Source organism: Balaenoptera musculus, chromosome 11 (assembly GCF_009873245.2).
Source record: "Balaenoptera musculus isolate JJ_BM4_2016_0621 chromosome 11, mBalMus1.pri.v3, whole genome shotgun sequence".
In the NCBI taxonomy this organism is placed as follows: domain Eukaryota; kingdom Metazoa; phylum Chordata; class Mammalia; order Artiodactyla; family Balaenopteridae; genus Balaenoptera; species Balaenoptera musculus.
In genome coordinates this window covers 32,468,927-32,496,059 of record NC_045795.1, presented here as the reverse complement: position 1 = coordinate 32,496,059, position 27,133 = coordinate 32,468,927, and the positions used below count along the sequence as shown (strand labels likewise).

The 27,133-nt window shown below is 41.7% G+C and overlaps 1 protein-coding gene across 3 annotated transcripts in view; it reads left to right on the top strand.

Annotated features, from left to right (window-relative positions):
- BICRAL (BRD4 interacting chromatin remodeling complex associated protein like) overlaps positions 1 to 26,382 on the top strand; it is an 82,846-nt gene extending 56,464 nt beyond the window's left edge. For all 3 annotated transcript variants that reach the window (XM_036868576.1, XM_036868577.1, XM_036868575.1), the window contains exons 6-12: positions 13,026 to 13,131; positions 13,975 to 14,075; positions 15,143 to 15,204; positions 16,478 to 16,623; positions 17,717 to 17,811; positions 20,543 to 20,645; positions 22,712 to 26,382. In XM_036868576.1, the coding sequence (XP_036724471.1) occupies positions 13,026 to 13,131; positions 13,975 to 14,075; positions 15,143 to 15,204; positions 16,478 to 16,623; positions 17,717 to 17,811; positions 20,543 to 20,645; positions 22,712 to 23,499 (1,401 nt within the window). In that variant the 3' untranslated portion in view covers positions 23,500 to 26,382. The remainder of the gene's footprint in view (positions 1 to 13,025; positions 13,132 to 13,974; positions 14,076 to 15,142; positions 15,205 to 16,477; positions 16,624 to 17,716; positions 17,812 to 20,542; positions 20,646 to 22,711) is intronic.
- The last annotated feature ends 751 nt before the right edge of the window (positions 26,383 to 27,133 follow it).

The window sequence follows — 27,133 nt, the reverse complement described above, 5'->3', positions numbered from 1 at the left end:
TGATGCCTCTTGACTCCTACATACTTCAGGCTTCAGTGTGTATCTCTTAAGAACAGGGACATTCCACTACATAACCACAGTACAGTCATCAAAACCAAGAAAAACAGCATTATTACAATATTATCATCTAATCTACAGACCTTATTCTGATTTAGTCCATTTTCCCAATAATGTCCCTTACAGCAAGAGAGAATACATTATATTTTGTTTTGTTTTTATGGTCTAGGATCCAACCCAGGATCACTGCCTAATTCTGTTGTCATGTCTTTAAATCAGAAACAGGTTTTTTCTTTCTTTCTTTCTTTTTTTTAATTTTTGGCCACACCGCGCGGCATGCAGGATCTTATTTCCCCAACCAGGGATTGAACCCGTGCCCCCTGCGGTGGAAGCGTGGAGTCTTAACCACTGGACCGCCAGGGAAGTCCTGGAAACAGTTTCTTCATCTTGCTGTCTTTCATGACCTTGATTTTTTTTAATTAATTAATTTATTTATTTATTTATTTATTTTTGGCTGTGTTGGGTCTTCGTTGCTGCGCGCGGTCTTTCTCTAGTTGCGGCAAGTGGGGGGCTACTCTTCGTTGCGGTGCGCAGGCTTCTCATTACGGTGGCTTCTCTTGCTGTGGAGCACGGGCTCTAGGCGTGTGGGCTTCAGTAGTTGTGGCACGTGGGCTCAGTAGTTGTGGCTCTCGGGCTCTAGAGCACAGGCTTAGTAGTTGTGGCGCACAGGCTTAGTTGCTCTGCGGCATGTGGGATCTTCCCGGACCAGGGCTCGAACCCGTGACCCCTGCCTTGGCAGGCGGATTCTTAACCACTGTGCCACCAGGGAAGCCCAACCTTGATTTTTTTGAAGAGTCAAACCAATTGTTTTGTAGAGTGTCCCTCAATTTGGGTTTCTCTGATGTTTCCTCATGATTAGATTCAGATTATACATTTTTGGTAGGATTGCCACAGAGGTGACGGATGTGTCCTCACGATGTGAACTTGTCACATTCCTGGTGATGTTAACTTTGAACACTTGCTTAAGATGGTGTCTGCTTCATGTGGTGTCTGATGCATAGTTAATAAGTTTCTTTGGGGAGTTACATTGAGATTATGTCGATATCCAATTTCTTGTCAAACTTGAACACACTAGTTTAAGCTTTCATTGATAATTCCTGACTGAATCAGTTATTACTAAATCAGCTGTTACTGTGACAGTCACCAAATAGAGACTTTCTAATTCCATTGTTTATTCTACATTAATTGTTGGCATTATACTCTAAGGAAGAGTTTTTCTGTCTCCCCCTTTTACTTATGCCAATATGGACTCATAGATTCTTATTTTATTTAATGGGTTAAAAATTGTTACAATCATTTATTTTGATGCTCAAATTGATTTGATGCCATTGGGCACCCCTCCAAATTGGCTGCTGGTCCTTCTGACATGTTTCCATCGTGCTTTGAGCACTTCCTTTAATTTCTGGCAAAACATGATGTTCCACGTTCGTCTTTCACTTTCCCCGCCCCTGCCCTGGAATCAACCACTTAAGGGACCTTGTTCCTTCTAGTGGAGAACCATATTTAGAAGCCAAGATCTGAGCACTACATATTCATTGCTACTGAGGTTGTCTCAGCTGGGACTTATATGTATTTACACTTACACAACATCTATAGCTGTCTATCTATCTATATTAAAAACCATGAGTTCATACTGATACTTTCAATTCTAATCCAGTACCACCAGGTTCATTATTCAAGTCTCCTTTTCCATATTTGTAGCTCTCTTTTCTAACAGTGAGAAAGCCTGCCCCACAATATATTTGCTTATTTGCCCAATCCTACAAAACAAAGAAAATAGTTTTAGAATTGCTAATTCATCGCACTGTGAAAAACAAACCTACTTCAGACTTCAGTATTGGTTTACATTCTGTCTTTAGCCTAAAGGTGTATAGTCAAAATACTGTGTTCAACACCTGAAAATACCACAACATTGTAAATCAACTATACTCCAATAAAAATTAAAAAAAAAAAAAAATACTGTGTTCAAAAGTTACTAGAGTTAGTACTTTTTTTTTCCTCCCTTGGTATGGTTATGCTATTCTTTTGAACTATACTTTTGCTTGTTTCTGTTTGTGTTTCATTTTAGAATTATTTTCCCACTACCCCTGTTGATTTTATCTATTTAATTTCTTTTGAATGAGTGAACCATTAGCATGGTCCCAAAAGTCAGGGCTGTGCAGAAAGTGTGCCGGGCAGTCTCCCTCCTCCCTGGCCTTTCTCCCTGCTCCCACCCCTCCCTCCATCCTTTCTGCCAGTTCTCATCCATCCCCTATTTTCAGCAATCTCATTAGTTTCTCCTTTATTTATCCTCTGTTTTTTTTCACACAGATAAGCGGATACATGTATATTTTCTTATTTCCTTACATGTATATTTTGTTATTTCCCCTCCTTTCTTACTCAAATATAGCATACTATAGATAGATATTCTTCTATACTTTGGTTGCAAAAAAGTTTTCTAAACCCAATATAATAATTCTCCAATAGTAGGAGGATTATTGGATATAATGAAGTATTATGTAGCCATTTTAAATGTTCTTGAAAAATAATTAAAGATTTGGGGGAAGGCTTACAAAGTCATTTTAAGTGTACATTTAAATGTGAAATATTTAAAATGTACATTTAACTGTAGAATATTTAATAAGCAATTTGTTTTCTCTTTTAGAAAAATGATGAAAGACAATATGGTAAACTAGAAAATAGAAAACCCTCTTGCTTACAAAACATCCAGAAACTTGATTAGGAGAAAATGCACTGCTCCCTTAACAGCAGTTCTCTGGGTGGTGGAATTACAGATACTCTTGTTTTCTTCTAGTTTTAAAAACTTACCCCACATAGAGGAGGTGATACCTGGACAGCATTTATCAACATATTGATGCATTTTTCAAAAATAAGTAAAACATGCTATTGGTAATCATTAGAAACAGTTCCAAAATAGTTTAGAATGAAAAGTAAGTCTTCCTCTTCCAGAGGCCGCCACTGTTTCTAGGTTCTTTCTCTTCCCCCAGATATGTCCTCTGCGTATACACACAAACGTCACATATATACTTATCTCTGCAACACACCATACCTGTTTTTACTTAATAATAGAACTTGAGGATTACTTTATATCTATATATATTGATCTGCTTTATGTTTATTATAATCAATTATACATAATCAGCCACAGCATGGTCATTTCCTTTCTTTTTCTTTTTTTTTTTTTCAATAATGCTTCAGTGAGGGGAAAAAAAAAATCTGTCTTTCTGACTCCCCAAAGTTTCAACTATCCAAAGGTAACAAGAAGCCTATACCGGCAGCTCCAAAGTAATTTTTGTGACTTTTAATGCCAAAGAGTATTGGGAACTAGATCAGTTGCATTATGTCCCGTGTGTTCTGCTGCAGGTTTTCCAGAGCAATTAAAGCATCAGGTATTTTGGAGTAGGGAAGACACAGCCTTGGAGGCAACACAAGTTGGAAAAATAGTGTTGAGGTGTCATCTAACATTTAAACTCCTAGGACATCCAGAGACATTTACAGTGACTCTTTTACTTTATAATTTCTGTATAAATTACTTTATAGAACATTGTAATGAACAAAAATACCATTATCGGGGGCCTTCAGTGTTTATCTATTTGGAGAAATTTAATATGTCAAGTTTTGATACTATAAAGCATTAATATTAGAGAACAATGAGTTTTAAATATAAACTTTATTTTTGGTATAGATTATACACTTATTTGGTTCAGAATTCAAAAGGTACAGAAAGGTGTATACTACAGTGAAAAATTTCCTTCCTCCTGTTCCCCAGGCACGCAGTTGCCTGCAGGCAACCAATGTAACCAGCTTCTTGAAGAGTGAACTTAAGTCCCCGCCCCACATTTTCCATTATGAAAACTTTCAGAACCACAGAAAAGTTGGAAGAGCACCGTGAACCTATTCACCTAGATTCACCAGTTGTTTATGTTTTGCAACATTTGCTCTGTGTGTGTCTCTGTGTATCTCTCTCTCTCTCTACACACACACACACACACACACACACACACTCTTTTCTCTGAACCTTTTGAAAGTAAGTTGCAAATGGTATGACCCTTGACCCCTAAATTCTTCAGCAGGTATCTCCCAAGAACAAAGACCTTCTTCAACACAATCTCAGTATTACTATCACCCCCAAGAAATTTAACATTAACATAATAACATTATATCAAATTTCTTCCAGTTGACCCAGTAATGTCCTTTATGACAATGCCTCACTCTAGAAAGCAGAGAACACTGATTTCATTTATTGTCACATCTCTTTAGGCTACAGCAGCCTGGATCAGTTGTCTCGTAGGGTGGCCCTCAGTGTGTCGTCTGATTGTTTCCTCATGATTAGATTCTGGCTGAATGGTTGGCACATAATGTTGATTTTTCCCATTATGGGTGATTCTGATGTGATCACTTGGTTACGGTGGCCCCCTGCCAGGTTTCTCCTCGAGGTATTCAAAGGTATCTTGTTCCCATATAAGGAAGAAATGATCTCTAGGATGGTGCTTTGGGACCACGTGACCCTCCTGTTTCCCGGCCTCTCACCCAGTGATTTGACTCCATTGGTATATATTGCATTAGTGGTTGCAAAATGATTTTCTAGTTATATTATCCTATCTACTGTTATTGACTGGGATTTTTCCATAAAAAAGAGCTTTTTCTTCTCACATTGTGTGTATGTGTAACACTATGAAATCATAGGGTTTTTTTGCATTAATTTAAAAACTTTATTACAGGGAATTTTAAACATGAACAAAAGTAGACAAGTTAGTGTAATGAGCCCCCATGCTCAATCAGCTCCAGTGCTTACCAGAGCTCATGGCTATTCCCATTTCATCCATACCCCACTCAGTCTCCCCTGCCCAGTATTACTCTGCAACTAAACCAGACATATAAGTTCATCTGTAATTTTTTAGTGTATATCTCCAAAAGGCCATGTATTCTCTTTAAAGTTAACGTTGCAATTTATTGCTTTCATTATTCTTTTTGATGCTTATATTGTCCCAAGTTTGGTCAGTGGAGGCCTACTTAAGCTGACTTATACACTTCTGACACATCCCCACCTCCTTTTTTTTTTTTTTTTTTACATCTTTATTGGAGTATAATTGCTTTACCCCACCTCCTTTGAGCACTTTGAAGCACAAGATATTGTAGGCATGTCTTGTGATTACCTTGCCACAGACCTAGAATCAGCCATTTCTCTAAGGAGCCCTGTGAATTTAAATCTCTTAATGCAGAGAGTCATTTACAGGATTTAAACTTTCTTTTAAATGGATTAATATTTCAAAAGTTAGTGATAAAGAAGGCAGTTTGCAAGAGTTTAGCCTATCAAACAAAAGTAAACAAATTATTTTAAGGGCAAATCTCTTTAGATCACTAAAAGTTTTAGTAGATTTTAAATTCCTTGAGAGCAGCACCTACCAGGTGCTTTGCGGCGCTTTGCAGTATGAGATTTCCAAAGCGATTACCACTGAAGTCTCCAGCCTGCCCTGCCCCTCCCTAATTCCTTTCCCCATCCAGCTCAGCCTGCCTACCTTACTGTGGAGCCACTGTATTTTCAGACGCCCAGACTTCATAATCTAGACGTTCTTGTTTTTTTCTCTTCCTCTGTACCTTTAATAAGTTACCAAATCCTACAAATTCTTCTTTGAGTGTCTTATATCCATTCTTCCCAATAATAATGAAAATAATGATCATATCATTAACAACTGGTACATGCAGGGGCTATCTGTATTATTTCTAATCCTTACCTTGGGGCTACAAGTAGCATTACTGTTCCCATTTCACAGTCAAGGAGATGGAGGTTCAGAGCATGGGCAAATTGCTGTAAAGGCAGACTTCACCAGCTAGCTGTCTCTACCACACTGCTTCCCATTTCTCTCTTTTCTACATCTATACCCTGAGCTAGACTTTAAGAGGGACAGCAGTATAATGGGGAAAACAAGAGTTGGAACAGGAGTCAGAGCTCACTTGCAGATCCTCCTCTGCCAGTGACTGGTTTTGTGATCTAAGTTCATATCTTACATTCTGAGCCCTAGTTTTCTCTTGAAAATGAGGAACCATAGCAATGCAATAGAACCATCTGGGGAGCTTTGTAAAAATACGGATGCTTGGGCCTCACCTTCATAAATTTTGATTTAAATGGTGTAGATTAAAGGTTCTAGGCAGCAGCATTTTTCAAAAGCTCCCCAAGTGATTCTAAAGTGCAAACGAGGAAGAATGGACCACTGGGTAGATGTTTTCCAAGGCCCATTTGTACTGTAATTAGACAGCTGTAACAGTTGTCTGGGTGATTAATCTGCCTTTAGACTCTCCCTAAAGTCTGGCTTCCACCACATTTATCTTCCTAAAACATTTGCTTGGTGACCTGAACCAAATCATCTGGGAGCTTCCCATTGCACAGGAGAAAGTACCAACCCCCAGCCTGGCCGCTAAGGTTCTCAAGCTGAACTGCTCCAGGTTAGCCAGGCAGGACCCCTCATGGCTCCCTGAACAGGCCAGACTCATCATGAGCCTCAAGCCTTTGCTGATGGGTATTCACTGAATGTCCTTTCCTATCTGGCCTAGATGCTTCTCCTCCCTCAGGGCACCCAAAGCCCCTAAAAGAATGAAGCCTTTTTCGGACCCTCCACTGATCTCCCCTCTGCACTTTTTATTTATACTGCCCACCAGGTACAATATTTCCTTCATTGATTCATTCATTCAACAGTGTATCAGTAGCTGCCGGGGCCAGCCCTGGGCCAAGTCCCAGGGATGCAACAGTCTTCTGCAGGGCAGGAGGCAGCAGATAAGCCGACAGCCACAAGACAGCATTCTAAGTGCTCTGGTGGAGGCAGCCCAGGGCACCAGGCTCCGAAAAGGAGCCTCTCACCAAGATGGGATGGTTTGAGCAGGTTTCCACGAAATAGTGGTTTCTGACTGAGCCCTACTATGGGAGAAGGAAGTTATCCAGCAAGAGAGGGTCTGAGTAAAGAATGTTCAGGCAGTGGAATCAGCAAGTGCAAAGCCTTGCAGAGAGAAGAGAACGTGGTTCTGCAGGGGAAGGAAAACAAGTTCAAGTGAGATGTGAAGATTTAGGTGGGAAAGGTAAGCGAGCCCTAAATGCTACAGGACCCTGATGCCGGGCTCAGGAGCCAGTGTCGTAACGTAAGCATGAAATAGTGCAGACCCACTTGAGCCTAGTGGCAGAAGAAATGGCGAGAAGTGAATGGATTTGAGGCAGGTTAGATAGAACTTCTGATTGATTGGCTATAGTGGAGGAATAAGGGTGACACAGAAGTTTCTGGCAGTGACACCCAGGTTCACCGAAATAGAGAACATGGGAAGAAATGGTTTAAAGGGAAGTTCTGAGTTCAATTTAGGTTGTTTGTCAAGGGTGAGGTACCTTTGGGACAACCAAGTTGTATGGGCAACAGCTACATGTGCTGAAGCAGAGAGTGAAATGTGAGCTGAAGTGGGATTGACCAGCATGTATATCGTGATGGAAGCGGTGGGAGTGGATGAAATGGATCAGGAAGAGTGTGTCAGTAGAGAGGAGGAGCAGCCAGGAGAGAGCCCCAAAACACCAACACACTTAGGATATGGACACAGAAAGAGGGGTCCGCAGGTAAGACTCAGAATATTCCAGAGAGGAGGCTATAAAACCCATAGGCTCAGCATTTTGGAAGCTAGAAAGGAAAATGAGGCAGGCGGGAGGGATGGTGTGCACAGAGTGGAGTGTTGCTGGGAAGTGGGTGGAAGTCAGGATGGGAATGTTTCTGACACATGTAGCAACAAGGAGGCAGTTGTTGACCTTGGTAAGATTTGTTTCCATGGAGTGATATGTGCAGAAGCCAGATTGCAATAGATTAAGGGGAGTAGCGGGGTGTGGTGATAAGCACAGACAACTTCCAGAAAAATGACAGTAACTGACACTGCAGTAGCTCCACGGATGTGTGGAGTCAGGGTGTGGTTTTTATAAGATATGGGAAAGGCTTGAGCTCTTTTCCAAGCTCATGGGAAGGAGAAGGACATGAATTCCAGAACGTTGGTGGGATTCTTTGTATAAAAGCATTGGGGGATGCTTCTTCCACTGTAACAGAGAAGCGGGAAGGGATGAATGGGGTTGCAGGTGATGTCGTAGCTTTGGTGGTAGAAAGTTGAATGAATTCTCACCTGGCTTACAGGTTTGAAGGTAATGAAATAGCCTTCAGTGGAAAATAAGCAAGGAGCTGCCAGGGGAAAAAATAGGATTGCTGGTCATGCATGAGGGCCTGAGGTCGGACACCATAATATGGTACACTAGTTGTTGGGTGGGCCTGGTTGTTTCTGGATGGTGAACTTTCAGAGGGCAAAGACTGTGTGTGGTATCCTTCAGCTGCCTTCTCTGTGATTACCATGGTGCTGTGTATACAGTGAACAACCCAAATGTCTTAGTCAAGGTACTTCGGGCTGCAAACTGTCTAGAAACTCACCCTAACACATTTAGCAAAAAGGAGAACGTCTCGTGTAGTGTAGCTTCTTTATAAGAGTCAGAAACCAGGCTCTCTGCTCGTCCCTTGGCCTCTTCAAGATAGCATGGCCTCACTCTCTCCTTCATGGTCCTCTCTCACTCTTCCAGCATTTAACAGAAACTGGCAAAAACAAAACAAAAACAAAACAAACAAAAAAACAAAAACAGACTGGCAAGTGCAGTGGTTTCCAAAACTTAGCAATGCATCAGAATTAACTAGAGAGCTTTTTTAATTTATAGATTCCTAAGCCCCACATTGGGATTTCTGAATCGATCTTTTGTGGATGGAACCAGAAAACTTTGTCTTTCAGATGCTCCCCCCCACGTGATCTTGATGCAGTTAGGCTATAAACCTGCATTTGAGACCACGGCCCCTTAGGTATCCCTCCCCCTCCCCCAATTCTCAGTTCCAAGGAGAGAGAGTCTGATTGGCCCACCCATGGTTCAGTCATCCTTGAACCAGAGAGCCATGTGGCAACATGAGGAAGTGGCCACACGGGGCCTCTTTACGGAGCTCTATAACGTATAGAGGCTGATGATCTATATGGAGCCTTTGTCAACTTAGGAAAAAGTGCCCCTCTCAGCCAAATAGTAAAAAGCACCCCTCTGGGTAGAGAAGCTGCTCACTGGCAGGCTTGGCACTTTTCCATGGGAAGAAAAGGTGCTCTTCCTGGATTCTAGCTCTTAATGGCCTCTAGGCAGGTACAGACCTTTGTGTGTCCAACTGTGGCTGGCTCCAACCCATTCTATGGCAATGGGAGCTAATTCCCAGAGGAGACCCTGTGGGCTTGGGAAGATCACAGATGGCCTCCCTCACTCAGCAAATGCCTGTCGGTTGATGATATCATCTTGCTAGTTTTTCGTTGGCTTCTTACAACAACGTGTACCACAGAGGGGGATAAGGTATATATTGAGTATTCTGATTCATTGGTGGATTTCTGTATATTCACGTGGTATCAAGATAATGCAGGGTCTAAAGAGTTAAAATTGTACATTGATATGAGCAGAGTTCTTGGAGCCAAGTTCTCAACAAAATATCCTTAAATAGCTTCTCTATTTGTGAAGAAAATATATTTCAAGAGCAAGTCTTCTCTAAGAGGGATTTCCCTGGTGGCGCAGTGGATAGGACTCCATGCTCCCAAAGCAGGGGGCCCAGGTTCGATCCCTGTTCAGGGAACTAGATCCCACATGCATGCCGCAACCAAGAGTTCAAATGCCGCAACTAAGAAGCCTGCCTGCCTCAACTAAGACCCGGCGCAATAAATAAATAAAAATTTTAAAAAGTCTTCTCTAAGAGTTCAGAAAAAAAAACCCTGAATGATATATTTTATTTCTGGAAAAGATTGTCATTTCGGGGGCAGCCTAATGAGAATGAGAGAAAGTTGCTGGCTCCTGGGCAGGGGCATTGGATTAGGAGGAAGTACAGACCCCTATGACTTAATGCCGCAGTGGAATTCACTCACTTATTTTCATTTAACAGTGATTTACTGTGTGCTCACTATGGTGTCAGGCCCTCTTCTGGTGCTGGGGATACAGCAGTGAACCAGACACACAAAAGTCCTGCCCTGAAATCAGGGGACTGGGAGTGACCAGTGACCAGCGAACATCTGGGAACAGAGCAGATCCCTCGGGCAGCAGAGCTTTCCAAACATACAGACCTAGTGAATGGAGGAGATTCCGGTGGGGACACCAAACCAAGTTCCCAGTGGATTATAGTTCTACCACCACCCTGGCCCTACCTGCCCCACCCAACCTCTGTGTTACCCTCACAGCATAAGAGGTGGGGAGATCATTCCAGTCCCAAAGGGAGGGACACAGTTAGGGGTACTGGCAGTAGCTGAAAGATGAAAATGCACTGATGCCAGTGTTCATCCCCCACGTGGGTGGGCAAGGGGACTGTAAAACACTTACACCAAAACCTGCTCAGGACTTCCCTGGTGGCACAGTGGTTAAGAATCCGCCTGCCAACGCAGGGGACACAGGTTCGAGCCCTGGTCCGGGAAGATCCCACATGCCTCGGAGCAACTAAGCGTGTGCACCACAACTACTGAGCCTGCACTCTAGAGCCCACGAGCCACAACTACTGAGCCCACGTACCAAAACTACTGAAGCCCACGCGCCTAGAGCCCGTGCTTCGCAACAAGAGAAGCCACCACAATGAGAAGCCCGCACACCGCAACAGAGTAGCCCCCGCTCGCTGCACCTAGAGAAAGACCACCTTGCAGCCAAAAAAAAACAAAAAACAAAAAACCTGTTCAAACAAGAGGTGTCCCTACAGTTAGTAACCTTGTTTTCAGACACAACAGTACTTTATACCCTTAAATGATGGCAATTTTTCAAGCTTTGACATTAGATTAGATTATTCAGAGTATTTTTTTTTCCTCTTTACTCTTCTGTATTATGAAAAAACACATAGAAAAATATAGAAAACATAAATGTACAGTTAACAAATAATTATAAAGCAAATACCCATGCATGTAACCACTCAAGAAATAGATTATCAGTACCCCAGAAAGTACCCTCTTCATGTACCTTCCTAACCTAGCCCCTCTCCTGACTTTTATGGTGATTTCTTCCTTGCTGTTCTTATAGTTTCACTACTTATGTATGCATGGATTTTGTTTTATTTGTCTGTTCAATAGCTAAGAATCATTCAAGGTGATACCTGATAAATAAGGTGGGAGATCAGGATGGGTAATGACATTTATTTATTTAAAAAAAAAAAACAAAAAAAACTTGTGTGCTCTTAAGCAATTAGGATGATATTCTTCTGTTTCATGTGAACTAGGCATATTGAAAGAAATTCCAAAAATGTTGTGTCCCGGCAACACTGCTATGAGGATTTTGGTCATTTGAACATATTCATTCTGGTTCATCTATTCATCTGTTGATCTCGTTATTTCAGAGTCCCATCTAGAATATAGCCTTGCCCTGTTAGACCACGTTTTTCCAACTTTTATCTGTTTGTTTTTTTATTCAAGGTGGCCCTTATTTTTATTTTTATTTATTTACTTTTTGGCTGCACTGAACGGCTTGCAGGATCTCAGTTCCCTGACCAGAGATTGAACCCGGGCCATGGCAGTGAAAGCCCGGAATGCTAACCACTAGGTCAAGGTGGCCCTTAGTGTTCGTCCCTTGGAAATATTTGTGAGGAAGACCTGTGCTCACTGTTCATCCCAGGCCTCCTCACAACATGGGTGTCCTTCTTGTGAAGAGCTTCCCTACAGTAGGAAAGTGTGGAGTTATGTTCTAGGGCAAATGCTGTGAAGACTGGGAGGTTTTCCCCCATGGTGTTCTCACTAAGAGATGCAGGTCCGACCTTCCCTGCTAATGGAAGGATGAGCAAAGTGACTGTTTCCAACTTTGTAATGACCTCCTCCAGTCTTTCTTGGATGATGTCAAATCCATCTCCATTTCTGTATTAGAAAAAAGGACCAAATAGATAATTAATTGTTTAGAATAATTCATTGTTTAGAACAGAAATATTAACATGAGTTTAGTTGGCCAATGGCCAAGTATTGCCAAGGTCTGTGTGAGCGGCCACATGTGAATGGTTGTTGGGAACATTTTGCTTAGGCCAAGGTCACAGGTCATCACGCATGGAGATGGTTAGACTAAACTCTAAATCATCTGCTGGTATACAAAATATAAAACTGAAGGAAAATTGAAAACTTACTGCACTGTGAAGTAGTAATGACATTAAGGATTAAAATTTGGGAGTAGTTTAGAAACGCTTTATCATCTTACTTTAAATGCATTATAGAGATAACAGATTTTTTTAGAGCTAAAAGGAATTTGTTAGTCCTTAAACGTCATCCAGTTCATCTTCCTTATTTATAGAAAAGAAGCACACAACAGTTTAAACATTAGATTAATTTTTCTAATAATATTTTGCTCAGACTAATATTCAGTTGAATTTACATTTCCCAATTACGTGCCACCTGAGGTTATCATGACACGAACTAGAGACATCCCAGACGGCAGGGGTGAGATGTCCTTTAGATCATCCACACAGTGGACAGCGAATGTTGACAGTAGATTTGGGGTTGGTGCTTGGGCCCTGACTGGGTGCTCAGCGTCCCTGCAGACCCCACATAGGAACTGATACTCAGGGTCATAATCCTTGCAGGCGTGACATCGCATTACTGAGGATAGAAACTGTTGGGGGTAGAGACTGCGTTTCAGGCTCAGCTTTGCATCTGAGCACCATGAACACAGGAGTTCCAGGAGCGAGAAAGCAGCTGCTATCAATCAGCTCAGCTGGGATCAATCATCCCTCCTGAATGGCGTCAGCAGGCTTGTAGACTTTAAAGGGTACTCTTCGCAGTTCTCCCAATGTGATAGGAGAATAATGTTTTTAAACTTTTGTTTTGTAAGCTAAACCGAAGGTGATGCGGGAGACTCATTAACAGACTTGGTTGGCCCTTTAAGTGATCTATTAAAGCTTTTATCATGAAATTAATTTTTCCATCTTGGCAATGTTTTTTCACAGGCTCAGAAAAAAAGTTTGAATCAGACTTCCCCCATTTCTGCTTCCAAGACTGCAGATGGCCTGAGGCAAGCGCCCATCCCAGGCCTCTTGAGCACCGCACTGCCAGGTCAGGAGCCTCTGTTGTGAGCTCTCCTTAGTCCGTCCCCGTCCTCCTAGCATCCAGGGGACACTCTTCACGCATCCCTCATCCTGCATCTCTTCCACTCAGCCTCACCTCCGCTCTGATCCTTCCTTCTTTCCGTATCCTTTCCACCCAAATAATGTACCATGTTGCATCTGTAGTATCTTATATACTAATGAGGAAAAGAAAAGCACTTCTATTTAAATTACAACACATTAAATTACGTGAAAAAAATGTGCTGCTTAGAAACAATGAAACCTAGTATTATATGGCACATGCGACTTTGTAACTATCCTGTATTTGTATATTTAGAATCTCCCCCCCAACTCCCCCTGACCCAGACAAAAAGAAAAAATATCGTGGGCCATGTCTTCCATTTCTTCTAAAGCTTTGAACACCGCACTGCTCAATAAGTACTAGAAAAGATGACAGCATGAACACTCCTAGCCAGTCCCCTATTTGGGCCTCCCTTTCTTAAGTTGTGAGTATTTGGGGGTTCGGTAGTACTGACAGATCACTGGCTTGAGGCCTATTCCTTAGACCTTAGATAATTTGAAACTGTAGCATTGACAGCTTTTATTTATTACCATTTATTTATGTGTTTATTTCTATTTATTACCTAAATAAGCTTTAATAATCCTTACCTCTGTCTTTAGAGCTTTGGTAGATAAATGTGCTTCCTGCTCTCCTTCCTCACAGCCAGCACCCATGATAAACAAATCCCTTTCAGAATGTTCAGTAATCTGTGTACATTGGACTCTAGGGGTTACACAGTGGGCCTGATTTACTGTTTCTGTTGAACGTTGTATCATGTGTTCATTCTAATAGGACAGGATTCTGGAAGCAAAGTTATACCAGTGCCCTTAGGAACCACACAACCACAGCAGGAAAAAGTCGTTGGATCATCTCCTGGCCAGCCAGCTGTGCAGGTAGAAAACAGTTTGCACAGCTTCTTCTCAATGTTCAGCATGATTGACAGAAAATGTGGTCACATCACCTTCTGCTTGCTGGTGGCTGTGTGGCATCATCTGCACAGTCAGCCTCATCGCCCTGTGTGCCCACAGAAGTGCTCACTGAAGACCTTCCCCGAGAGCCATGCCTTGTAATGTTAATGTTTACAGGATGAATGTGTCTGTTCTATTTCTCACATATTTACAGTTCTTTCATTTCCTCATGAATTAATAGTATACCAGCAGCCAACACATCGTAGGCACTCAAAAAATGTAGTTTACTGTTGAATGATAATGATTATTATCCTATCAAAAGTGGATCTGTTCCTCTTATTTATACTAGAGATTTTTTTTTCCTGCAGGAGTATATGAAGTAGTCAGTCGCTATGGTCTTTTAACCGATACTGGTCTGAAAAGGAAGAAAAAAAATTCTGTTTTCAGTTTTCTAAGGCCTTAGTCTCTTCTCCATCAAACTTATAATAGCTTAATGAAATCTGTGGTAGTCTGGGCCTGCCTGGAATACTCAGTGAAGGATCTTGGTTCAGTTCTCAGGTTCTGATGTAAGGCGTATTTGTTCCTTACCGTGATCTAAGAAATGCCCTACTAGGTCACACGCCTGGACTGTATGTGACAGGAGCTCAGACGTGTTTGCTCCCTTATTTACCACTGAGAGGATGAATTAAGGACCGTCTACTGCATTTTCAGATGTTTATGGAGTTGTTACTTAAAATATATTTCTTCAAAAATATAATGAAGCTTTGTAGAGGGAGTTGGGAATTCTGGCTTTAAGGTACAAGCTAAGTCCTTCCAAGGAACTGATAGTACAGCTTTCTATAATCTTGACACAGTGCAACTTTGCTACATGGGTCTATGGATTTCCTTGTTTCATTTTTCAACACTGGCAAATTACAGCAAATGCTACATGCTTCGAGTCTGCTCTTGATAAGGATTTGAAAATATTGGAAACATAGTGACCTTTATGTATAACTGTATTTTGCTTATTTTTTCTACAAAAGGGAATAATAAGAGGTGTGTTTTGTCTTTAGGTGGATAGTCATTCGGGAGGACAAAAGAGGCCTGCTGCAAAACAGCTAACTAAAGGAGCTTTGTGAGTTACCTTCAGAAATGACCCATTTTGAACATTTTTCTAGGTTCCTAACCTTCAACAAATATACAACAACAGTCAGGTTATGATACTACATATTTTTTAAAGTATACTTTGGAAATCTTTCCCTATAGTTTATTTCTGTTAGGAGATATATATATATCTCAAATGTAGTTTGAGCCTACCGTTCACCCTTTTGTTCATAAGGAGAATAGTTCTTTGTCTTTTTAGCAACCACATACCCTTTGATTGGCCTAAGGGTCTCTGAGGAGAAGCAAGGTTTAATAAAGTCCTATGTCCAACCAAGCCACGCAGTTGGTGCTCACACTGCTGAAGTGAACTGCCTTTCTTTCAGTCCTTGTAGTGAGTTCCTTCTTGCCACAGGATCAGCTGACAAGACTGTTGCCTTGTGGGAGCTGAGAAATCTGAAACTTAAGTTGCATTCCTTTGAATCACATAAGGATGAAATATTCCAGGTTCAGTGGTCGCCTTACAATGAGACTATTTTGGCTTCCAGTGGTACTGATCACAGACTGAATGTCTGGGATTTAAGTAAAATTGGAGAGGAACAATCCCTGGAAGATGCAGAAGATGGGCCATCAGAGTTGTTGTTTATTCATGGTGGTCACACTGCCAAGATATCTGATTTCTCCTCAAATCCCAATGAACCTTGGGTGATTTGTTCTGTATCAGAAGACAATATCATGCAAGCTTGTCAAATGGCAGAGAACATTTATAATGTTGAAGACCCTGATGGGAGCGTGGATCCAGAAGGACAAGGATCCTAGAGAATGTCTGCACTTCTTGTGATTTTAGATTCCCCTTTTCTTCCTCTCAACACTGAGATTGATTTAACACTGGTTTTGAGACACAGACTTTGTTTGGTTATCCGTCTATAATAAGTTCTATCAATGATGTTATTAGTCCAAAAAATAAAAAATATAAACTGCTATGTTCAGAACAGAAATACTACCATAAGCTTAGCTGGCCAATGGTCAGGCATTGCCAAGGTCTGTGTGAGCACCCACACTTGAATGGCTGGTGGGAACACCATGCTTTTGAGGCCAGGGTCATAGTTTGAGTCCCCTGTGTTGATGGTTAGACTAAACTCTAAACCCACCATGATGTATGAAGTATAAAACTGAGGGAAAAAAGACCTGCTATACTATGGATAATAACATTCCTGTGTCTCTCATTGTCTTTGCATGCAAATAACCATCATGATTAGATTTCTTAACATGACTCGACACTGCCATTGGCAATTTCTCTTTAACAGCATTCTCCAGCAGTTACAGAGGGACCAAACCCACACGGTGACACCTGATAAAAGTCAGTTCCGATCACTCAGTGACGCAGTGCAAAGGCTGCTCTCCTACCATGTGTGCCAGGGCTCCATGCCCACGGAGGAAGACCTAAAGAAAGGTAAGCAGGCTGGACCCCCAGAGTGCCACCTTGACACCAGACACCCTCCTAGGGACGCCCTCCTGGGGACTCACGCCACAGGAGAACCAGAGCCTCGTCACCCCCAGATGGTAGCCAGGTTACTGTTTTTCATTGCAGACCTACCTTCTTCCCAATTTACTTGATTTCCCAGTCCATGTTTAGGGTTGTGACTTATTCTTCTCAACATTCTGTGGAGGGATACCCAAATGTCCGAATATTTTATGGACACATTTGAGGGCAGTGAATCCAGAGCACTGTTTGGACTCTGGCTGCAGACAGGATGGCGCTGGACGAGGTGCTCTGCACGGTGATTCAGGCACAGTCCTTGCGTTTAGACAGAATGCATACATACCCTTAGCTGCTACTATCACTTTTATGAATTAGATAGATACTGTAGCTCCCAAAAAGCATTCTTTGAGGTTCCAAAGTGAGTCCAGGGCAGGGTCTCTGAGGGGAGTGCAGCAGTCAATCCACTGTGAGCTTCCCTGGGAGGACCAGGGAAGAGCGTCCACATCCAGCATTAAACAGGGATGTGGAGGCTCTGAGAAGAGTGAAGTGGAAAATGTGAGACCTTTGGAGACAGACAGACAAAGGACAGAGCCACAGGACCATGACCTGCGAGATGCCATGGACGAGTTGGTGTCGTTACATGAAACTGGTCTGCCCAGCCCGGACAGTAGGACTTCATTGTCTCAGCAGTTTCAGTTTTTCATGCTGTTGGAAGGAAGTGGAGGCTTAGGTCACCTAAACTAGTAGATCATTCTCTGTTCATTGATATTTGCTGCTGGTCTGTGTTACGTGGTTTTCTTTTATAAATGATCTTAATTAACGGCATTATGTTTTTGGTTTCCTAATTAGAGTGAAAATAAGCTAGTATTAACATGAGTTTCTGTGATCACATTCCAGTGAACAGTGAGGGACAGGAGTGCAGAAGGATGATGTTTAACCAAGGAAGAACTAAACTAAAAAGAGAAAATGGAGGAATAATTCATTTCAGTCCTAAGGAAAAAAGGACCTAGTGGGTGAATTGCACTCTCTTACTTTTTTTTTTTCTCTCTCTCTCTTTTTAAAGTTGACAATGAATTTGAAACAGTTGCCACTCAGCTCCTAAAAAGGACCCAAGCTATGCTTAACAAGTACAGATGCCTGCTCCTGGAAGATGCCATGGTAAAGTTCCACTACCAAGCATGTTTGTTTCTTAAACTCCACAGGTCACAGCTACTAATTCAGAGAGAAAAACTTCAAGAAATTACATTTTCCCAACATAGTTTAAAAGGCACAGATACTTAAAATTGTAGAAAAACTTACCTTTGACTGAATCTTCTACTAACAGCAGCTATATTTGCTATGCTTTCCATGGTTGATGACACTCAATCAGTGCTATTGTTTTCCTGGTTCCAAATGAGGAACTAGGGCTTTGGTTACGTAATTTGCCCAACATCATACAGCCAGTAAGTTTGCAATGTAATTAGCAGAGCTAGAATACAGACCAGGACCACCTGACCCCCACCCACACTCCGATGCTGTCCGCTGCCTCTCACCAACCAGAAGACGTGGGAGAGGACCAGCAACACTTCTGCTGAATATTGTTCAGAATAATATCTGAAAAGATGAGGTGGTGACAGATGTTAAAATTAGTTTTGTCTTGGGAATTCCCTGGCGGTCCAGTGGTTAGGACTCTGTGCTCTCACTGCCGAGGGCTCGGGTTTTCGCCCAGGTCAGGGAACTAAGATCCTGCAAGCCACGTGGTGCAGCCAAATTAAAAAAAAAGTTAGTTTGTCTTGTTTTCAATTGAGAGATCACTAGCATGTCATAAAAATCATGCTTAACAGGGAGATCAGCTCGATGCTTTGTGACCACCTAGAGGGGTGGGATAGGGAGGGTGGGAGGGAGGTTCAAGAGGGAGGGGATATGGGGATATATGTATACATATAGCTGATTCACTTCGTAGTACAGCAGAAACTAACACAACATTGTAAAGCAATTATACTCCAATAAAGATGTAAAATAAATAAATAAATAAATATGAATCTTTTGTCATATATTACAATAATAATTTCCCCCCAAAAAAATCATGCTTAATTTTAAAACGTACAAACTGATGGATTTTAGTATATTCACAAGGCTGCGCAAGCATCACCACTCGCTAATTCCAGAGCATTTTCAGCACCCCAAATAGAAACTAAAATTAGTTGTTTTTTTTTTCCCTTTGGCCGCACCTCATGGCTTGTGGGATCTTAGTTCCCCGACCAGGGATTGAACCCCGGCCCACAGCAGTGAAAGCACTGAGTCCTAACCAGTGGACCACCGAGGAACTCCCCTAAAATTAATTTTAAAGCACCAGATAATTAGAGAAAGGAGTAAGGTATCTCAGAAAATGATGGAAAGACCAAACCTATCTGAGATTTTAGAAGCAGTTCTAAAATCATACAGACTTTAATAAATTGGTCTCTTACAAGTGGCTTTTAATTTGAGATCAGCTTTGAAAATGTACCTTGAGATATTAGCTGAACTACATTGTACACATATGCAATATAGTATAAATATGTATGTGTGTGTGTTTGTGTTTACTAAAGCGTATATATTTACAGGCATACCTCAGAAACATTGTGGGTTCAGTTCTAGACCACCTCAATAAAGTGAATATCGCAATAAATCGATTCACGTGAACTTTTTCGTTTTCTGGTGCAAATAAAAGTTATGTTTACACTATACTGCAGTCTATTAAGTGTGCAGTAACGTTGTGTCTAAAACAACAATGTGCATACCTTAATTTAAAAATACTTCATTGCTAAAAAATGCTAACCATCATCTGAGCCTCCAGTGAGTTGTAATCTTTTTGCTGGTGGAGGGTTTGAAATATTGGGAGAATTACCAAAACGTGACACAGAGACATGAAGTGAGCAAATGTTGTTGGAAAAGTGGTGCCAATAGACTTTCTCGATGCAGGGTTGCTACAACCTTCAATTTGTAAAAAAAACGCAATACCTGCAAAGTGCAATGAAATGAGATATGCCTATACTTATGTATATTAAAACTGTGCCACCAAAGTCTGAAATAGTTGTTCTTATATTGACGATCATTTCTGAAACAAAACTCTGAGATATCAAAAAGACTAACTATCATTTGTGAGAAAAGGACCATTTGGACAGACTTGGACAAATGGACTAATTACTTGGACAAATTATATCTGCCATGAATTTTTATGTTAAATAAGACCCAGAAATATAATTTAAGATTTGATTCTGTACAGGAAAAAATAATTCTAAGGAAAGCCTTAATACAAAACATAATTATAGGGAATTCCCTGGAGGTCCAATGGTTAGGTCTCTTGTGCTTTCACTGCCGAGGGCACAGGTTCAGTCCCTGGTTGGGGAACTAAGATCCCGCAAGCCATGCAGCACGGCCAAAAACAAAACACAACACAATTATAGCATAGCAGAATATAAAGTAAAAGGTCATCCTAATGAAAAGATTTCCCACGTATTAAGCAGAGGAGGAAATAAGAAAAGTACAGAACAGTGTGTATAGTTGCTGCCGTTTGTGTGCAAAAATAAAGAACGAAGAACGTAAATTTGTGTGTGTGCATAAAATATCTCTGGAAGAGTTTACTAAACTGCTTGGCACGAGGGTTCCTGCAGGGAGGGCCCTGGGTGGGTGGGGAAGGCAGTGCACAGGGGAGGCGAAGAAGGAAGGCTGACTTTCCACATCCCCTTTAGTACCTTCTGAAATTTGTACCAATGTGGTAAATTACCTTTCCCCAAAAAACACGATTCAAAAAAGTATGTCAAGGATAAACATAGTCTCCTTTCTGATTGCTTCCTTTGTCCCCAAAACACAGCGAGCTGTTTGCACTTGTTAAAGGGCATCTGAAATGACTAGGCTCTCTCATTTTCAGCGGATCAATCCCTCCGCTGAGATGGTGATGATCGACAGAATGTTCAACCAAGAGGAAAGAGCTTCTCTGTCCCGGGACAAGCGTCTGGCACTTGTAGACCCCGGTAAGAAACGCCAGAGTAAAAGCAGAGGAGAGCTACCGCCAGGGTTCAGGGACTATGGCTTTGCGGAGACTGTCTGAAGTGACCTTGGAGTATGAAACCTGAAGGTAGATCCTGAATTCTGGGGAGAAAAAAATCCAGAGTTGAGAGCAGGATATGAATACTCTGAAAAGGTTGTTCTGCAAAATCCAAACTGGAATTTTACATTCAGTTAAGTGATTCTTCTTCCCCATTGTAAACTCAAACTTCTCAATCTTTCCCTAGTTTTTGAGAACTAAAGTAAGTCAGAAGCCTTCCCAGAAGCAACTAAACCTCAGCAAATGATTGAGTTTTCTTACTATGTGCAGTGCATTGTTGGGGGGGAATCAGTGAAACATGGTCCCTGCCCACAGGCTCTAGTAGATTGTAGTGCTCCTTGTTGGTACTCTTCCCACACCCCATCAGCTTCCTGCCATTTGCATCTGTGCTAGACTCGACCCACATTCTGCCTTTTAAAAATGAATTATCTGTACTTCTTTCTAGCATCTAAAATTTTTAAAATTGAATAACATAATAATTTGTGGAATATCAATTTTTACCCATACTTTTACCATCCTAGAAAAGGAATGTTTTTATTTCTCCAAGTTTTCTTCCAGTTATGGTTCCCATTTGCATACATCACTTAAAATATAATTATAATCATATGTCATGTGCTAGATATGATTTTGTTATTCTAATTTTCTTCCATTTAACACATCTGAAGTTTTTATCCTGTTATAGTCTTCAAAATAATATTTAATAAATTTTTAACATGCTAATTTGATAATTTGGCTAATCCATTCCCCTCCTATTGGAATATTATTTTCCTCTGGCTTTACTTCTATTTTTCTAACATCTTTTCTGATACCTAAATATTAAGGTTCAGCCTTGTGTTTGATGTGGCGTAAGAAATTTTCAAAGAGAATACATGATCCTTATACTCAGTGTAAAGGGAGAGTCCTAAAGAATTGCTGTATACCTAGGAGAATCCTCAGATCTTTCAAAAAAAAAAGAGAATAATGTGAGATATATTTCTGCCCCTTTTTCTTAGAACCTGAAATCCCCTATTGCCATTTGGTGAATTGGGCTTTGGGGATAAACCCTCCTCTTTTGTCACAGCCCCTCAGGCCTGGTGTCACGTGGGCAGGGGCATGCTCTGTTCTCCTCTGTATTGTACCTGCACAGTGTTTGTTGGGTGGAATCACCTTTTTTGATTTCAAGGCTGTATCCCCTAGATCTCATATTTTGGGATTTAGTGAACAAATTCATGCTTGTGGCTTTATAAGTATCATCAAAGCTCTATTTCACTTTCATTACTTCCAGAGTGAACACTTCCTTTGCCCTTGCATAACAGCAACGTGCTTCCCTCCCTCCATACCCTCAACCCCTTAAATCCTCACTAACATTTCTCTCGCCATCCTTGGCTCTTGAAGGCTGGCACAGGTCAGCACTCACCCTCAGACCCGGTTCCTCCATACCCCACTGTCCTTCCAAGCAGATACCATTTAAGGTGCATGTTGACCGTTCGTTTTGTGTTCCTGGCAAAGTGCCACTAGTTATGCCAGGTCCCCTGCCACGTGTTTAGAGGGACTGAAGTGCCATCACCCACAGACAAGTGGTTGTGTCCTCCCCAGCCCCCTGCCAGAGCCTCTGTTCAGGGCCTTCTGCTCCAAGGAAGAAACGAGGCTGATACTAACATCTGATTTCTGTTTTCAGACTGTTTCAAAGCAGTCATTAATACAAAACTGATCATAAACTACAGTAAGAGACCAAGACAAAGTGGAGCTTTTTGCCCATTGGGTTTTCCCATCTGTCATCCAGCAACTCCTTTTTCAAAGAGGTTTAAGCTCCTCTGGAAGCTGCAGCCCCGCAGCCTCAGTTCCTTTTAAAGGACTCCCCCCAAGTACTGTGCTTCTGCACATTCCTGGACATGAACAGCTGACTCGGTGTGGTGGGGTAGGGTGGGGTGGGTTTGCACCTGACCCACTGAGGGGCTACTGTCTAGTCCTGTCTCATTCTTTCATTAATGTTCTTTTTGTTCCCATTTCCAGAGGGCTTTCAGGCTGATTTCTGTTGTTCCTTCAAACTTGATAAAGCTGCTCATGAGACACAGTTTGGCAGGAGTGACCAGCATGGCAGTAAAACAACCAGTTCTGTGCATCTGACGGCCAAGGCCCAGAGCAGAGACAGAGCCAAACCAGGCATGGCAGAACCAACGAATCATGACCAATTTCATCTAGTGCCTAATCACATCGTGGTCTCCGCAGAAGGAAACATTGCTAAAAAAACAGAATGCCTCGGCAGAGCACTGAAATTTGACAAAATGGGCTCAGTTCAGTACCGGAGTGCGTCTGAAGAGAAGACCAGCCGGAAAGACGCCGTGAAAGGCAGTGAGTGCTCTCCCGGCCCTGAAGGGCACCGGAAAAACTCGTCCAGACCAGATCACGGTCCTGAGAGCAAACTCTCAAGCCTCCTAGTAGATTCGCACCTGGAGATGACGTGTAATAGCTCCTTCCAGGACAAGACTCTGCGGAATTCTCCAAAGAATGAAGTTTTACACACAGACATCATGAAAGGGTCAGCCGAGCCCCAGCCTGATCTCCAGCTCACTAAGAGTTTAGAAACAACATTTAAGAACATCTTGGAACTCAAAAAGGCGGGGCGGCAGCCCCAGAGTGACCCCACGGTTAGCGGCTCTGTTGAGTTAGATTTCCCCAACTTTTCTCCAATGGCTTCGCAGGAAAACTGCCTGGAAAAGTTCATCCCGGACCACAGTGAAGGCATTGTAGAAACTGACTCCATTTTAGAAGCAGCTGTAAATAGTATCCTAGAGTGTTAATAGCCGCAGTCCTCCCCCACCTGCCCCCGAGACCCCGCCCCGGACAAGTTACATTCTTTCCTGGCAAAAGCAATGGAAATGGTCTCCTGTCTCCAGCCTGCTTGATCTTTCATCACAGTTTATTCTTTCTAATCTCAATCCCATTCTTTGTTTAAGAGCAATACTCGTCGTGGTTACAGGGAGATCCTTTAGTAAAACTGATCCTTGTTAGAAAGCAGTCTGTTAGGCCCTACACATTTCAAGTGTTTTGAAAGTGCTTATAGTCATTCTTTTGTTTGTTTTTGTTTATTTGTTTTATTTTTTTTAAACACTGTAACTCAATGAGATCACAGTACACTAGGCCCTGGGTAAAATTCTGACAATCATAAGTCATTTGAAAAGAACAGACTTATTAAAGAAAATCAAACAGGACTGATAGAAGATACTTTTTAAAGAATATCCCACTGCATCTCCAAATTTTGGCTTTGGGGGGGTCTTGGGGTGTCATGGGCCGGGAGACCACATGGCTCTCCCCTTGGCCGTCTCTGAGCAGTTAGTCCTGGCTGCTCTGCCAGGACCCACGGCCCTGGCGTGAGCACCTGTAGCGCACAAGCAGGGCTTCCTGTTCATCGTTCAAGTGCTTTTCTGATGCTCCCGGAGCAAAACCTCACCTCTTCAGCATATCCGCGTTGAGTTTCATCTAGGGAATACTTTGTTTTGAGTTGCGACAGCACGACTTGAGATAATCTCACCAGGCGAAATAAAAGAAAATGGAAACCAGTTAAGTGGCACAGTGTACAGGGGAGGCCGGGATAGAGCCATGAGGAATATAATATGTATATATGTAAAAGCATATATATATTAACTATTGAGAAAAAACAAGCATTTTGCATTCTATAATTGGATCTAGGCAGCATACGATGTATGTTTTTGTTGGTTGCTGGGTTTTGTTCCCTTTAACCTCTCTTTGCACCCCTCCCACAACACATAGGCAAGCGTCAAAAGTATTTTCATTTGAAAACTATGTTGTAATTTTTCAGTTTAAACGTTAAGGGGACTTTGGCCTTGTTTCTGCTTCTTGTTGTCTGAGAACAGTAGTCACCCCTGGCAGCAATCATTACCAAAACACAGACAAACCAAAGGTAACCAGCCAGCCCACCACTGAGAGGAAAGATCTGAGACCCGGGATTCCCACTTGAGAGCCAAAGGACATTCCCTGCCATAGTTCGTGTTTGGCCCATGTTCATGTTCGTGAACGTGACTTATTGCTTTATTTATTTATATTTCTTTTCAGGGCGCTTTCCCCAGTTTCCTTTCTTGTATACCTGCCCCAGGTCATCCTGTTTCTGTTGGCACTTTCATTCTCAATGTCATTGTAACCATCAGTATCTCCTAGCATTGGGAAAGCTACATATGGTATTTTGTATGTACCCTCTTACATACATGTGTGCGTGCGTGTGTCTGGGCTGTTCAGATCCAGAGGTCATTTTGGTGACAGTGTGTACACACTCACCCTCCCTGTTATGTGCACGGGCTCTCATTTATTCTGTCCATCTCTCTGGCTTTAGAGGCGCACCCACTGGTCTTCACTCTAACATGTTGCCAAGATCCACTTCTGGCCATCCCCAGAATGGGGATGACCCCACTGTCGTCATGTTGGGCATTTCTCTTCCAGGTTGGCCTGCAATGGAAAGGAAGCCTTCTGATTACTAGAAAACACAGTAACAGAAGACCTGGACTCTCCCTGCCCCTTAGTCCCCCCAAACAAAGAAACCCTGTGAGACAGCCAGTCTTCACAAAAACAAAATACCTTCTCCCCACTCCCACCCCTGAGCCAATAGAAATTGGAAAATCTGGGCCATTTTACGGTTACCATGTTTTCCTTATTTGTGCCAATGTCCAAGTTGCAGATTTCCCCTTCTTCCTGTATTGTAACATATTAGAAAGATAAGTTGGTATTGCCAGTTGGAACTTTCTGTTTGGGTAGCCCTGGGGTAACACCCTGCCCTGAACCCCATGATTTCATAGGCTCTTCTCTTAGGGCTCATGCTCCCCTAATTCCTAGTAAGACTTAAAGATGGTCCCTCCTGATCAAATTCTTCTCATTGTGGAAATTTATACCTAGAAGCCTTCACGGAGGCTACTAACGAGTTACATTAATTACTGAATCAGTGGAATTCTTAAGAGACAAGATAAGCTCCATGTACATTTGTCACCTCTCTTTCTTCCCTACTCTGCCCTGCTACCCCAGTCCCAACTTTTCGCTATACCATCTTAAAGGGTTTTTTAAGCCTTGACACTTGTCTAGAAAACGGAGAGCCTAATTTACCAAAATGAAACTTGTAAATTTTTGTGTCCTTGTATGTAAGTTTACTTTTCATGGAGGAAAGATTCTAGATAATGACAAATGACGATTATGAAATGTATTTTACTCCTGTGATTAGGTCATAACTCGCATGTCGAGGCCCCTCTGGTGGAGGGTGAGAGCTCAGCCTCGGATGGCCAACATTCAGTTGTTCAGATTCATTAGTCAAAGTTAAGTTTTAGAGCTACTCATACTCAGTAACAAAAATCATTTTCTTTCTTTTTTTTTTTTTTTTTCTGTTGTTGTGGAAAAGTGTGAATTTGTTATTAAGCATTTGATTTTCTGTGTCCGTAAGTACTGCCTAAAGATAAAGCAAATTTTAAACTGGCAATTACGAAAAAGAACTATTTTAGCGCTGAAGAATTTAGCAGACTTTGTTAGATTAGGGAGGCCTTACAGACTGACTTGACTTAAAGAGGACGCGTCACTCACTGTCAGTGTGGTGTGGCTTTATTTGCTTGAAATACCTTCATTTGTATAGTATGTCTCACTTGAAATTGCTTTGTATACATTTTGTAAAAAATATTTATAAAATGTTTGTAAAAAAAGTATACAAATTGCAGTTTATTTTGTTATGTTGGATAAATACTGTTTAAAAGAAACCAGTCAGTAACTATATTGTTAATCCATGGTTAGGAATGTTTAGGTTGGAGATTACAAAATGAAACAACCATTGCAATACAGCCAAAGATTTGGGAAAATGTGCAACTGTGATTGTCTTGATTTTGCAAAGAGGAATGACTGCTTTTCCCAGAAGAAAAGGGTAAGTAAATGTCCAGTGGGAGTTCTGTTATCAAATACCATTACCAAAGAATACCCCTGCCAGTGAGGGGGTAGGATTTTAATTGATCAGCCTTTCTAAACAGTTACAAATTAAACAAAATTGGTCAAGGAGAAAGTTTAGTCATGAACATCTCTGGCCTCCTTCCCTGCTCCCTTCACATGGGCCCTTAACTAAGGGAGGAAAAATGAGGTCATTTAAAAGTTAGATAAATATGCCTCAATCTGCAGGAAGTTTTCTTTAATCGTTACATTTCTTTTGTTTCTGCAGGAAGGAGAAGGCTAAGGGATAGGTTAAAAATGAAAAAAAAACCCTATTTTACATTAAACTTGTTCCAGAATTAACATGTTTCTCTTTGGATTCACACATTTGACCAAATTGTAACCTTATCTGTAAAATCAGCCCCACTAAGCCCTTTTGAGTTCCTGCCCTCACAAGTGTGACTCTACCCAAATTGTTAGGGAAACTAACAGAGGGGAAACTTCCTGGGGTAAGGGTATAAGACTCCT